General features: G+C 53.0%; 1 protein-coding gene across 4 annotated transcripts in view; it reads right to left on the reverse strand.

Annotated features, from left to right (window-relative positions):
• NRBP2 (nuclear receptor binding protein 2) overlaps positions 1–13767 on the reverse strand; it is a 142805-nt gene that overhangs the window by 82834 nt on the left and 46204 nt on the right. For 3 of the 4 annotated variants that reach the window (XM_077271503.1, XM_077271504.1, XM_077271505.1), the window contains exon 3: positions 5749–5871. In XM_077271503.1, coding sequence (XP_077127618.1) covers positions 5749–5871 — 123 coding nt within the window. Of the gene's footprint in view, positions 1–785; positions 882–5748; positions 5872–13767 lie in introns of those variants that run through there. The other variant, XM_077271506.1, reaches the window with a different exon arrangement.

Raw genomic sequence — 13767 nt, forward strand, 5'->3', positions numbered from 1 at the left:
GCCTTGTACAGGTCTACAATTCTGTCCCTGGTGTCCAAAGACAACTCTTTGGTCTTGGCCATGGTGGAGAGGTTGGAGTGTGATTGCGTGTGTGGACAGGTGTCTTTTACACAAGTAAGGAGGTCAAACAGGTGCAATTTATACACTTAATGAGTGCAGAGCAGGAGGCTTCTTAATCTTTTCCGACATCGAGTGTAATAGTACGCCGATGTCGGACTCCCTCCCTTTGATGTGGGCTCCAACGGTGAGCCCACATCTTTCCTACTACATGCCAGCTGTTTTGAGCAACTGACATGTGCCCGGAGTAGCCGCGGGTGGAATTGCGGTGTTTTTAGATTCTGTTTCTCACAGTTGAAGTGCACTGTCAAAGATCGCAGCCTGGGAGGTTGCGCAGATTTGTAGTGAACATCTCTCTGCTGCCCCTATCGCCTGGACAAGTGACTGACAATTAACGGAGGAGGCCGCAGGCTGTCACCACTAATGAGCGTATGGTATATACACCTCCGATTCTCACGGTATGGTCACGTCTAGCTCCACGATAACCCCAGACTACTCGCTGCCACCACGTCGTGTTTCGTACATGCTGACTGGAGGCCTGGTTCTTGCAACATATGGCTTCGTGGTGCAGGTTTCTAAACAAAAAGGAATTGAACTATTAAATTTTATATTTAATCCAAAATGATAGGCAATGTTTATAAGTAATATACAAAAGGTTTTACAAATGGGACAAAACAATACAGAATATACAGTACATAAAATATGACCGGATTAAAAAAAGAACTTACAATGCAGATCATAGAGCAGATTCAGTTTAGCGAAGGAAAACGCTTCGATTGGGACGTTTAGTGAACGGGATAATACATACAGCGATGTGCATCCATCTACAGGAACACAGATCACAATCTGTCTTGACCTTTTATCAGCACCTGAGTTAATCCCACACACCCCTGATGACCTAACGTGGGCCAGGTTGTGGGATGGACTTTATGAAATTCCCAACTTATGCTGGATCTGATCGCAGAAGTTCCAAATCATCTGTGTTTTTTTATTAGTATTTTACCATTACACAGAGATCAAACATTACACGGCTGTTGTCAGCGATTTGCCCACTACTGATTTGTGGCTAACAGGCAGGGGCTATAGTTCTGAAAAAAACATGCATCTTCTTCCCCGATTCATCCTGAAGCTGAAAATGTATGTCTCATCACTATCAGATCTATACAAGCCCAATATTCATAATTCTCTTTCGGAGGCCCCAGGTCTGGGGGGGGGGGGGGGAGGGGACAACAATAGTTTCATCCACTTTTCTATCTATGTGAAAACACATGTACCTTTGCCATCCATGCCTCTGCAAAGACATTGATTATATTTTATATTTCATCAAGAATGTAGTCAGTGTTTATGTGAAGAAACCAGATTGTATCTTAATTTCCCAGACAACCATGTTTTTGCAAATCAAGAAGAATTGACTTTTTATCTGTATATTGGCTTGTGGATTTAAGTGTTTATTTCGGGTGGGTCAAGAAGACAGGCTTGCAAACTGATATACCATTTAACATACTATGTAAAGGTACCGTTACACTAAACGACTTACCAACGATCACGACCAGCGATACGACCTGGCCGTGATCGTTGGTAAGTCAGCTCTCTCCAGCGACCAACGATCAGGGGAATGACTTCGGCATCGTTGAAACTGTCCCCAACGATGCCGAAGTCCCCCTGCAGCACCCGGGTAACCAGGGTAAACATCGGGATACAAAGCGCAGGGCCGCGCTTAGTAACCCGATATTTACCCTGGTTACCATTGTAAAAGTAAAAAAAAAAAAAAACAGTACATACTCACATTCTGATGTCTGTCATGTCCCCCGTCCTTCCTGCACTGAATGTGTCAGCGCCGGCAGTAAAGCAGAGCACAGCGGTGACGTCACCGATGTGCTCTGCTTTACGGCCAGCGCTGACACAGTCAGTGCAGGAAGCTCTCGGCAGTAGCGCGTAACCCTGTGGACGCCGGGGGACGTGACAGACATCAGAATGTGAGTATGTACTGTTTTTTTTTTTTACTTTTACAATGGTAACCAGGGTAAATATCGGGTTACCAAGCGTGGCCCTGCGCTTAGTAACCCGATATTTACCCTGGTTACAAGTGAACACATGCGTGTGTGACACCGATCCAGTGATGACAGCGGGTGATCAGCGACGAAATAAAGTTCTAGACTTCTAGCTCCGACCAGCGATATCACAGCGGGATCCAAATCGCTGCTGCGTGTCAAACACAACGAGATCGCTATCCAGGACGCTGCAACGTCACGGATCGTCGTCGTTCTCGCTGCAAAGTCGCTTAGTGTGAAGGTACCTTAAGGGTACTGTCTCACAGTGGCACTTTGGTCGCTACGACGGTACGATCCGTGACGTTCCAGCGATATCCATACGATATCGCTGTGTCTGACACGCAGCAGCGATCAGGGACCCTGCTGAGAATCGTACGTCGTAGCAGATCGTTTGGAACTTTCTTTCGTCGCTGGATCTCCCGCTGTCATCGCTGGATCGGTGTGTGTGACAGCGATTCAGCGATGCGTTCGCTTGTAACCAGGGTAAACATCGGGTTACTAAGCGCAGGGCCGCGCTTAGTAACCCGATGTTTACCCTGGTTACCATCGTAAAAGTAAAAAAAAAAAAACAGTACATACTCACATTCCGGTGTCACGTCCCTCGCAGTCTGCTTCCCGCTCTGACTGACTGACGGCCGTAAAGTAAGAGCAGAGCACAGTGGTGACGTCACCGCTGTGCTGTGCTTTCACTTTACGGCGGCACTCAGTCAGAGCGGGAAGCAGACTGCGAGGGACCTGACGGACACCGTAATGTGAGTATGTACTGTTTCTTTTTTTTTTACTTTTACGATGGTAACCAGGGTAAACATTGGGTTAAAAAGCACGGCCCTGCGCTTAGTAACCCGATGTTTACCCTGGTTACCCGGGGCCTTCGGCATCGTTGGTCGCTGGAGAGCTGTCTGTGTGACAGCTCCCCAGCGACCACACAACGACTTTCCAACGATCACGGCCAGATCGTATCGCTGGTCGTGATCGTTGGAAAGTTGCAGAGTGTGACAGTACCCTAAAGGTACCTTCACACGAAGCGACGCTGCAGCGATAGCGACAACGATGCCGATCGCTGCAGCGTCGCTGTTTGATCACTGGGGAGCTGTCACACAGACCGCTCTCCAGCGACCAACGATGCCGAGGTCCCCGGGTAACCAGGGTAAACATCGGGTTGCTAAGCGCAGGGCCGCGCTTAGTAACCCGATGTTTACCCTGGTTACCAGTGTAAAACATCGCTGGTATCGTTGCTTTTGCTTTCAAACACAACGATACACGGCGATCGGACGACCAAATAAAGTTCTGGACTTTATTCAGCGACCAGCGACATCACAGCAGGATCCTGATCGCTGCTGCGTGTCAAACTAAACGATATCGCTAGCGAGGACGCTGCAACGTCACGGATCGCTAGCGATATCGTTACAAAGTCGTTTCGTGTGAAGGTACCTTTAGTCTGTAATAGTGACTTGTACATAGTGTGTGCTTATCTTTGTTTATTGATGTGTGCCGATATGCTAATTGCGCATTGTATTCTGGAACCAGCTTGTTGACTTCAAAGGTAGATAGGGAAAGGCTGTGAGGGTGGACTGAAGGACACTGGGTAATTCTAAAAATAGCTTACATGCCTCGGGTATAAAAAGACTCAAAGATCTCATCATTAAAACTGAAGTAACACAGAGCTACCAGCTGGACATTCTGCAAAACACCTAACGGACGAGAGACAGGACTGCAGCTAATTCATCATGGCACCATCACGAGGGACACGGATCTATGATTCTATAGGAAACAACCTAGGGGTTTTCAGCACCGATTGGAAGGACACAGATCTGATCCAGTGACCATCTTTGAACCATGGATATGTTTGGAGAAAGCCAGGTTTTGGGACCCGCTGGTCGCCTGGTTCCATGGAGATGGTCGGATAAGCCAGGTGGTGACTCTAGTGTCAACTGGCTTTGGAACTTGTAAGGACTCTATGGACTGTTCTGTCATCTCCCTACGCTTGTCGTTACCTCTTCTCTGTGTGTGTACCACAGGTGAAGTAGCGACCCTGGGACCTCTGACGTAACATCTACCATTATCCCAGCGGGTCAGCGGAAGGGTGAGAGCCTGTAATGTGCACCATCTTGGGGTAATTGCTGGGATTGTTCTATTTGCTATTGGGTGTTGTGGTTCAATAAAGTATTGCCACGCTCTTTCACCCTCACCCTGTGTTGTCCGAGTAGCGTTATGCCCACTGGGAGATAGAGCGGACGTTCAGTGGCGTGAGCCCTGGTCCATACAGTCTTGCCTGGGCCTCCTGCTGTATATACGGGGGGCAGTGACAGACTCCTGCTCTATATACGGGGGGCAGTGACAGTCTCATGCTGTATATATGGGGGGCAGCGACAGCCTCCTGCTGTATATACGGGGGGCAGCGACAGCCTCCTGCTGTATATACGGGGGGCAGCGACAGCCTCCTGCTGTATATACGGGGGGCAGTGACAGCCTCCTGCTGTATATACGGGGGGCAGTGACAGCCTCCTGCTGTATATACGGGGGGCAGTGACAGCCTCCTGCTGTATATACGGGGGGCAGTGACAGCCTCCTGCTGTATATACGGGGGGCAGTGACAGCCTCCTGCTGTATATACGGGGGGCAGTGACAGCCTCCTGCTGTATATACGGGGGGCAGTGACAGCCTCCTGCTGTATATACGGGGGGCAGTGACAGCCTCCTGCTGTATATATGGGGGGCAGTGACAGCCTCCTGCTGTATATACGGGGGGCAGTGACAGCCTCCTGCTGTACATACAGGGGGCAGTGACAGCCTCCTGCTGTATATATGGGGGGCAGTGACAGCCTCCTGCTGTATATACGGGGGGCAGTGACAGCCTCCTGCTGTATATACGGGGGGCAGTGACAGCCTCCTGCTGTATATACGGGGGCAGTGACAGCCTCCTGCTGTAACTGCCTGGGGTAGTGACAGCCTCCTGCTGTATATACGGGGGGGCAGTGACAGCCTCCTGCTGTAACTGCCTGGGGTAGTGACAGCCTCCTGCTGTATATATGGGAGGGCAGTGACAGCCTCCTGCTGTATATATGGGAGGGCAGTGACAGCCTCCTGCTGTATATATGGGAGGGCAGTGACAGCCTCCTGCTGTATATACGGGGGCAGTGATAGCCTCCTGCAGTATATATGGGGGGCAGAGACAGCCTCCTGCTGTATATACGGGGGGCAGTGACAGCCTCCTGCTGTATATACGGGGGGCAGTGACAGCCTCCTGCTGTATATATGGGGGGCAGAGACAGCCTCCTGCTGTATATACGGGGGGCAGTGACAGCCTCCTGCTGTATATACGGGGGCAGTGACAGCCTCCTGCTGTATATATGGAGGGCAGTGACAGCCTCCTGCTGTATATACGGGGGGCAGTGACAGCCTCCTGCTGTATATACGGGGGCAGTGACAGCCTCCTGCTGTATATATGGAGGGCAGTGACAGCCTCCTGCTGTATATACGGGGGGCAGTGACAGCCTCCTGCTGTATATACGGGGGCAGTGACAGCCTCCTGCTGTATATACGGGGGGCAGAGACAGCCTCCTGCTGTATATAAGGGGGGCAGTGACAGTCTCCTGCAGCCTTATGCTGTGATTTGGGGGCCCCCGATGCACGTCTTGTACCTCGTGAGACTTGAAGATCCTTTTGTCAGTGAAGTGCAGCTCGTTCCACACGACTTCCACTCCTTCCTCTGTGTCCATGGCAAGGAACGTGTTCTCGATGCCGGGCATATTGCCCTGATTCACCTGCACACAGAGAAATGCAAAGTTACTAGGGAGCCGGGGAGAACTGAGCACCGTGCAAGAGAGCTGGGGAGAGCTGAGTGCTGCGCCCAAAAGCCGTGGAGAACCGATTGCCGTGCCTGAGAGCCGAGGAGAACCGAGTGCCGCACCCAGGAGTTGGGGAGAACCGAGCGCCACACCAAGAGCAGGGAAGAACCGAGTGCCGCGCCCGAGCGGCGGGGAGAACTGAGCACCACACCCAAGAGCCAGGGAGAACCGACTGCCACGCCCGAGAGCCAGGGAGAACCGAGCGCCACAACTGAGAGATGGGGAGAACAGAGCGCCACATCCAAGAGCTGGGGAGAACCGAGAGCCACACAAAGAGCCAGGGAGAACCGAGCAACTCACCCGAGAGGCGGGGAGAACAGAGCTCTGCACCCGAGAGCCGGGGTGAACAGAGCGCCGCGCCCAAGAGTTGGGGAGAACTGAGCGCCATAACCGAGAGCCGGGGAGAACTGAACGCCATAACCGAGAGCCGGGGAGAACCGAGAACCACAACTGAGAGCCAGGGGGAACCGAGCGCCACAACCGAGAGCCGGGGAGAACAGAGCGCCACAACCGAGAGCCGGGGAGAACAGAGCTCCGCACCCTTGAGTCGGGAAGAACCGAGCGCCACAACCGAGAGCCGGGGAGAACCGGGCGCCACAACCGAGAGCTGGGGAGAACCGAGCGCCACAACCGAGAGCTGGGGAGAACCGAGCGCCACAACCGAGAGCCGGGGAGAACCGAGCGCCACAACCGAGAGCCGGGGAGAACCGAGCGCCACACCAAGAGCCGGGGAGAGCTGAGCAACACACCTGAGAGCCGGGGAGAACAAAGCTCCGCACTCGAGAGCCGGAGAGAACCGAGCTTCGCACCCGAGAGCTGGAGAGAACAGAGCAACGCACCCGAGAGCCGGGGAGAACCGAGCGCCACAACTGAGAGCCGGGGAGAACAGAGCTCCGCACCCGAGAGCCAGAGAGAACAGAGCATCGCACCAGAGAGTCGTCTGGTTAATTAAGAGACAATGCTGTGTCTCCACACCTGTATATATAATTGGACATGTAGAACCAATCTGCAGCAATTACAGGGGAGTGACCGCTCGTCACGTGCTGAGAAGGACAATGTGCTCTCCGCTGCACAGCAGACACTGAGAGCCCAGGAGACACTAAATGGAGCAGAAGTAACAGAGCGAGGAGCGGAATCAGCAATGTACACAGTGACTGCATCAGCAGAATAGTGAGTGCAGCTCTGGAGTATAATACAGGAGGTAACTCAGGATCAGTAATGTAATGTATGTACACAGTGACTGCACCAGCAGAATAGTGAGTGCAGCTCTGGGGTATAATACAGGATGTAACTCAGGATCAGTAATGTAATGTATGACCACAGTGACTGCACCAGCAGAATAGTGAGTGCAGCTCTGGAGTATAATACAGGAGGTAACTCAGGATCAGTAATGTAATGTATGTACACAGTGACTGCACCAGCAGAATAGTGAGTGCAGCTCTGGAGTATAATACAGGAGGTAACTCAGGATCAGTAATGTAATGTATGTACACAGTGACTGCACCAGCAGGATAGTGAGTGCAGCTCTGGGGTATAACACAGGATGTAACTCAGGATCAGTAATGTATGTGCACAGTGACTGCACTAGCAGAATAGTGAGTGCAGCTCTGCTCAGCTGCTACTCACTGTGCTGATTGTGGGTGCGGTCGCTGCTGAACCTGCTGTGTGCTCCTGAGCTCCTGAGAACCACCACCTCTCCACCCGGGGACCTGCTCTCTCTCTTACCCAGGGAGTGAGTGGGTTTCCTGGGATGAGTGAAGGAGCCAAGTCCCAGGCTTCTGCTTCCCGGACCAGGCTGGCGGGGGGCAGAAGGAACCAGCAACCAGCCTGCACATCAGAGGATTCGGGGGTGAGACGCTCCACCAGGAGTCGCAGCAATGTGGCTCCTACTCCCCCCAGGTCTGCAGAGACCCAGAGAAGCCGCAAGGCTTCCATGGAGGAGAAGCCTGCTAGTGTGCAGGATGACGGCCCTTCCAGAGGAAAGCTGAGTGCTCACGGAGGTGAGGCCGACCTTACTGAGGAGGGTTGGGCGCTGCAGAGCCCCCGGGAGTCTGTGTCCACCTATGCCTCCCGGGTCATGAGCCACCTCCGTGAGTATGAAGACGCAAGCAAGACCATCACGAGGCTCCGAGAGGAGCTGCGCTGCACAAGCAACAAAGCTGCAGGTTCCTCCAAACTGAGGAAGAATCAGCTCCAGGCGGAGGTAAGGAGACTGAAGGATGACATCAATGAGCTTGAAGTCAGAAAAGCTTTCATCAGAGAAAAAAGTGGACCATTTAAGGAAAAACTTATTAATGAAGATCGATTCAGAGAAATGGCTGATAACAGAGAGCAAAGGCAGATGGGGCTGCAGCCTGAGTGCCAGGTGGATGATGATGATGAGGAGGAGGATGATGACCAGCAGAAAGCCCCACCTGGCAGCCTGCTTAGTCACTCACAGGCCACGTGCAGCGAGCTCCCTGCTGGACAGGCGACAATGACATCTCGTCGCAGTTCTGCTGGCTCTGGGGAGGACAGTGACATCGACCAGGGAGGGGCACTAATGGCCGAGATCAAGCTCCTGGAGTCCCCAGTGTGCCTTCAGAACTTCCATCTTGGTGATGATTTGCCAGAGGAGGCACCTGGGGGCCGGAAAAAAAAGGTGAAGAAGATCAAACCTAAGCTGCAGGAAGCGGTAAGCTATGTGTATGCCCCCCTCCCTGTACCCCCTGAGTCGGCTGCAGGGTCAGCTCGCTGTATAAGCCCCATTGCCCAGCCCAGCCCGGGTTCTGCTGTGGATCCGGTGCAAAGGCGCGGGGAGATTACAAAGCAATGTAGTGAGGCGCAGAGCTCCGCCTCTGCTTGTAGTAGCAGGGACGTAGCAGCAGGTGCATCAGCCGAGAGGCTGGACAGTGAGGGCGGCCCGGCGGCGGGCGAAAAATCAGGCCACGATACTGTGGTGCGCTCCCCAGTGGGAGGGGGGAGCAGCCCGGTGTCAGGGGCAGCTCCGGTAGCCTCGGTGCCCCTGAATTCTGTTGCCGCTGATCACTTAGTTGAGAAGCGGCGGCAGTGTGAGGGGGTTACCGGGGCTGGGCGTTCCGGTCCTCCCACCAAAGTCCTGTTCTGTGTTGGCGCCGCTGGTCAACAAGATCCTGATGCTAAGGAACAGCGGTGCCTCACAACAGCGAAAGATCAGCGGCGCCTGGTAGCAACCATGAAGCAGCGGAAAATATTAACTGATGATGCGGAGGGCACACATAAAACCAGGGGTGAGGTCACCTCCAGTTCTGTGGAGGAGACTCAGCCCCTTGTGCCTGATGATGCGGAGGCCAAAATGTCACCCCCTGTTGTCACTGGTCCAGCAGGAGTGAATGTGGTGGTGGGTATGGATGAGGAAAACTCTTTGTCTAGTGGTGTGGTTGCTGGTTTGGTGGAGGGTGAGGAGGTTATGGAGGTGGGTCATGGTGATACTGTTGGTGTGGATGTGGTCACTGGTCCAGTTGCCCCCCCGGTGGTGGCAGCACCTGTCAGGAGTTATGCCGCTGTCACCTCCGGGGGAAATAGGGCGTCCTCCTCGTCTCTGGGCTCTGGGGACGGCATGTTGCAACGGCGTCTCCTGGAGGCTCTAGAGAAGGGAGAGAGATCAATAATGGTAGAGGGTCGAGAGGTTGATCTATCCTTCTGGATAGAGAGGCATGGCCTCGGGGCCTTCCGAGAGCAAAGAGGGGGGGATACAGTGTGGTCCCTCCCAACAGCCGGGCCGGGTAGTGTGCGTAGGAATGTGGTCCGTCTTCGGTGGAGGGGCAGTGATGCGTGTCCTCCAAGGTCGAAGGTTGTGGAGCTCCTGCTGAGGATGGGCTTCAAGGCGATTGACATCTACGCCTTGATACATCCCTATTCCACACCTGAGTTTGATGTCAGCTTTGTTCGGCCGGAGGGGCTTGAACTTTTCTGGTCGAACTATGAGTTGGCAAAAAATGAGCCCGGCTGGCGAGACTTTGCCGTTCAGGCGGTGTCTCGCCAAAATCAAGTCAAGAAAGTGACCGTGATGACATGTAACGAGTCGCTTTCTTGTTATGACATCATGACGTGGCTTGGCCGGTATGGAGAGGTAGTGGAGATGCCAAAGAAAAACCGTGACGAGTTTGGTATCTGGTCAGGGGCCTGGACGTTTATGGTAAAACTTAAGCGTTCAGGTGGTACGGTTGCCCACATACCATCATCTGCCTTCCTGGGTAGGGATCGTATCCTGGTCTTCTACCAGGGGCAACCGAAGCTCTGTCACAAGTGCGGCGACCCCACACACTTCAGCGCAAACTGCACTGTGCAGAAGTGTGCATTGTGTGGGGATGTCGGCCATCTTGCTGCATCTTGTGTGGAGATTAGGTGCCACCTGTGTGGTGAGTTAGGTCACCCATTCAGCCGTTGTCCTCGCTCCTTCGCTAACGCAGTCGTGACCCCGGTGGGAGAAAGCCGTGAGGCTGATTCTGCTGGGGAAGGGACTAGCAAGGGTGAGGGAGCTGAGGGGCCAAGGAAGAAAAGCAATAAAAAGACGCCTGCCCAGCTAAGGCGTCTAGACAAGCGCAGACAGGATAGGGAGCTGGGCGAGCCTCGGGCTACTGGGGCGGCCCCTGTCCTGGATGCCAGTCTTGCTGCTGAGGCCCCAAGGGATGATGAGTTGGATGAGGAGGTCAGTAGGATCCACAGGGAGGAGAGTGCCACTGCCTCAGAGTCCTCCCATTATGAAAGTATGGATGAGGATAATAGGCAGTGGCTAGAGGACAAGCGTAAGCTCGGCACCAAAAAGAAGAGAAAGAAGGGAGATAAAAAATCTTCTCTCACTCTGACCAAGGTACCTAAGGAAGGAAAAACCGACTCCCCTCTGGTTGGTCTTTCTAACCGGTTCCAAGCCCTTGAAAACATCTCTTCCTCTGAGGAGGAAGCTGAGGGTGAGGTTCTGGCTTCGGCGGGGCTCACAGGGGGCGCCGAGTCTCCTCCTTCTGGGAACGTAAGATCCTTGGAGGGAGGGACTGGCCCAGAGTCCGGAGACGAGGACGAAAAAAATAAAAAACGCGTGGAAATGGATACCTCCATGTCATTAAAGAGGGGGAAGGATTCCTCCTCTGAGGCAGAGGATAAGGGGAGTGGGAAAAAGAAAGCCATCTAACTCAATCACCAATGATGGCGGAACCCACTCCGTTGACGCTGGCGTCCATTAATGTCGCCAGCATAAAGTCAAATACAGCTAGATTTGCGGCCTTTGATTTTCTCAGCCGGGTTGAAGCTGACATTTTCTTTTTGCAAGAGACCAGGCTGCCAAACATGGCAGATGTGTTTAAAGCTAAGAGGGAGTGGAGACTCGGGCCCTCCTATTGGTCTCTTGCGGCCGAGCCATATAGCGGAGTGGCGGTCCTTTTTACCGCACCGGTGGAATGCCGACGGGTTATTGAGTTAGAAATGGGGAGGTGCCTGATCTTAGATGTCCTCATGAAGGGACAAGAGCTCCGGCTCATTAACATCTATGGTCCCCAATCTAAGTGGGACCGGAAGTGTCTCTTTATGAGGATCAAGCCCTACCTTTTTACAAGTCGGCAGGTTGTCTTTGGAGGGGACTTCAATGCTGTCACGAGGCCCCGAGATAGAGGAGGTTCCAGAGACAAGCTGACTTATGATAGCGTCGCCCTTAATAGTATAGCTAGTGAGGCTCGCCTGGTGGATGTCCACATTCGGCACACCCCAGGCCACGAGGGGTTCACCTATCATAGAGGTAACTGTAGGTCCAGAATAGATAGGTTTTATTTAAAGGAGGAAGCTGTCTCTTCAGCAGTGTCTGTTGTTGAGGTGGAGTTCTCCGACCACTGTTTAATTTTGTTTTCTCTGAATGTTACAGAGACCCTCCGGATGGGAAGAGGCTTTTGGAGGCTCAATTCGTCTCTCTTGGAAGAAGCGGAGATAAGACAGTCCTTTGAGGATTTTCTTCAGAGCCAGGTACCCTTACTGGATCTTTGTAGTAGTAGGTCAGAGTGGTGGGAGATGTTCAAGGAAAGGGTGGCGAGATTCTTCCGCCAGCTCTCGAGCCTCAGGAGTCTGAGCAGGTACCGCCTGTATCAGGGTCTGAGGAGGAAACTCGAGCATCTTGTCTCAACTGGAGGTAGCCGCGAGGAGATCTCCAGAGTGAAATCTTTGCTTATGAGGTGTCAGTACGATAGACACGCATCTTTGGTTTTTGAGAGGGATTACGGGAAGTACCGCTCGCTCGACCCTTACAGAGACTGCAAGATGTCAGTGAATAGTAAAGTGGTTACAGGACTGGTCGACACTACGGGGTCCCTGAGGCGATCCAGATCAGGGATCCTGGAGGTTGTCAGATCCTTCTACTCGCACCTCTTGGGGAAGAGGGATCTTGATTGGGATGAGATGTCGGCTTTCCTGGCAGAAGCTGTCCCCGAACCAGGGGTAGACCCCTCTCTTGACGTTTTGACAGAAATGATCAAGGAAGAGGAAGTTCAGTTGGCGATTGAAGGGCTTGCTCCCAAAAAATCGCCTGGTCCAGATGGCTTAACATCTGAATTCTATAAGACCTTTAAGGACGTTTTGGTTCCCCTCTTGACTGAGGTATTCAATGAGTGTCTTTCCTCGGGCACTCTGCCGAAGTCAATGAGGAGGTCTGCTCTGATCATCTTGTCAAAGGGTAAGGACCCGTCTTGCATTGAGAATTGGCGTCCCATAGCGCTTCTCAATGCAGACAGGAAGGTTCTGGCAAAGGTGCTGTTTAATCGGCTGGTGAAATTTGCACCCCGACTCCTTTCGGGGGCCCAGCATTGCTCTGTTCCAGGCCGCAGCACATTTAGTGCTGTGCTCTGTGTCCGAGAGGCAGTGGAGCAGGGTAGGGCTGGTCACTGGAAGGGGTACATGCTGTCACTGGACCAGGCAAAAGCGTTTGATCGGGTTAATCACGAGTACCTCTGGTCCGTCCTTCTGAGATATGGCCTGCCGGGGGGGTTTGTTGATTGGCTTAAGACCTTGTACAGTGGGGCAGAGAGTTTCCCGCTTGTGAATGGTTGGATTGGTAGCTCTTTTGAGGTTGGGTCCGGTGTTCGCCAGGGTTGTCCCTTGAGCCCGCTGCTGTACGTGTTTGCGATTGACCCTCTTCTTAGGAGGGTGGAGCGTGGACCGTTGGCCGGGATCGGGATGGATCAGGCAGCACCGGAAGCCACTCTGAGGGTGGTGGCGTATGCCGATGATGTCACTGTGTTTGCTTCCTCTCACGAGGAGGCAGGGTGGCTGATGTCAGAGGTAGATCGCTACTCGGAGGCATCCGGGTCCAAGATCAACCGGGATAAGTGTGAGAGTCTCTGGCTGGGAGGAGGAGATCCTGGTTTTGAGCTCCCGGACACCCTTCCAGGACCCAAAGTCTCTGCAAAAGTCCTTGGCATCGAATTTGGCCAGGGGGATTACCCCAAACAAAATTGGGACAGCAGGCTAGAGATCGCCACTCAGAAGGTGAACCAATGGAAGGGTTGGTCTTTGACCCTAAGGGAAAGGGTAAACCTGAGCAAAACTTACCTGCTCCCTTTACTGATTTATCTGGGCAGTGTGTGCATCTTGCCGGAATCTCTCTGGACTCGGGTCTACAGTTTGTTCTTCCAACTGTTATGGGGGAATAGACTGAACCTGGTCAAGAGGGAGGTTACTTACCGTACGAGGAGACTAGGAGGGTTGGGTATGGTCAACCCTGTGGTATTCCTTGTGGATACCTTCATTAAGATCAATATCGCAAACCTCTGGAAAGAGAGGGCTCCTCCGTGGGTATTCTCCTGTAGGGGATGGTTT

This window comes from Ranitomeya variabilis, chromosome 6 (genome assembly GCF_051348905.1).
Source record: "Ranitomeya variabilis isolate aRanVar5 chromosome 6, aRanVar5.hap1, whole genome shotgun sequence".
In the NCBI taxonomy this organism is placed as follows: Eukaryota; Metazoa; Chordata; class Amphibia; order Anura; family Dendrobatidae; genus Ranitomeya; species Ranitomeya variabilis.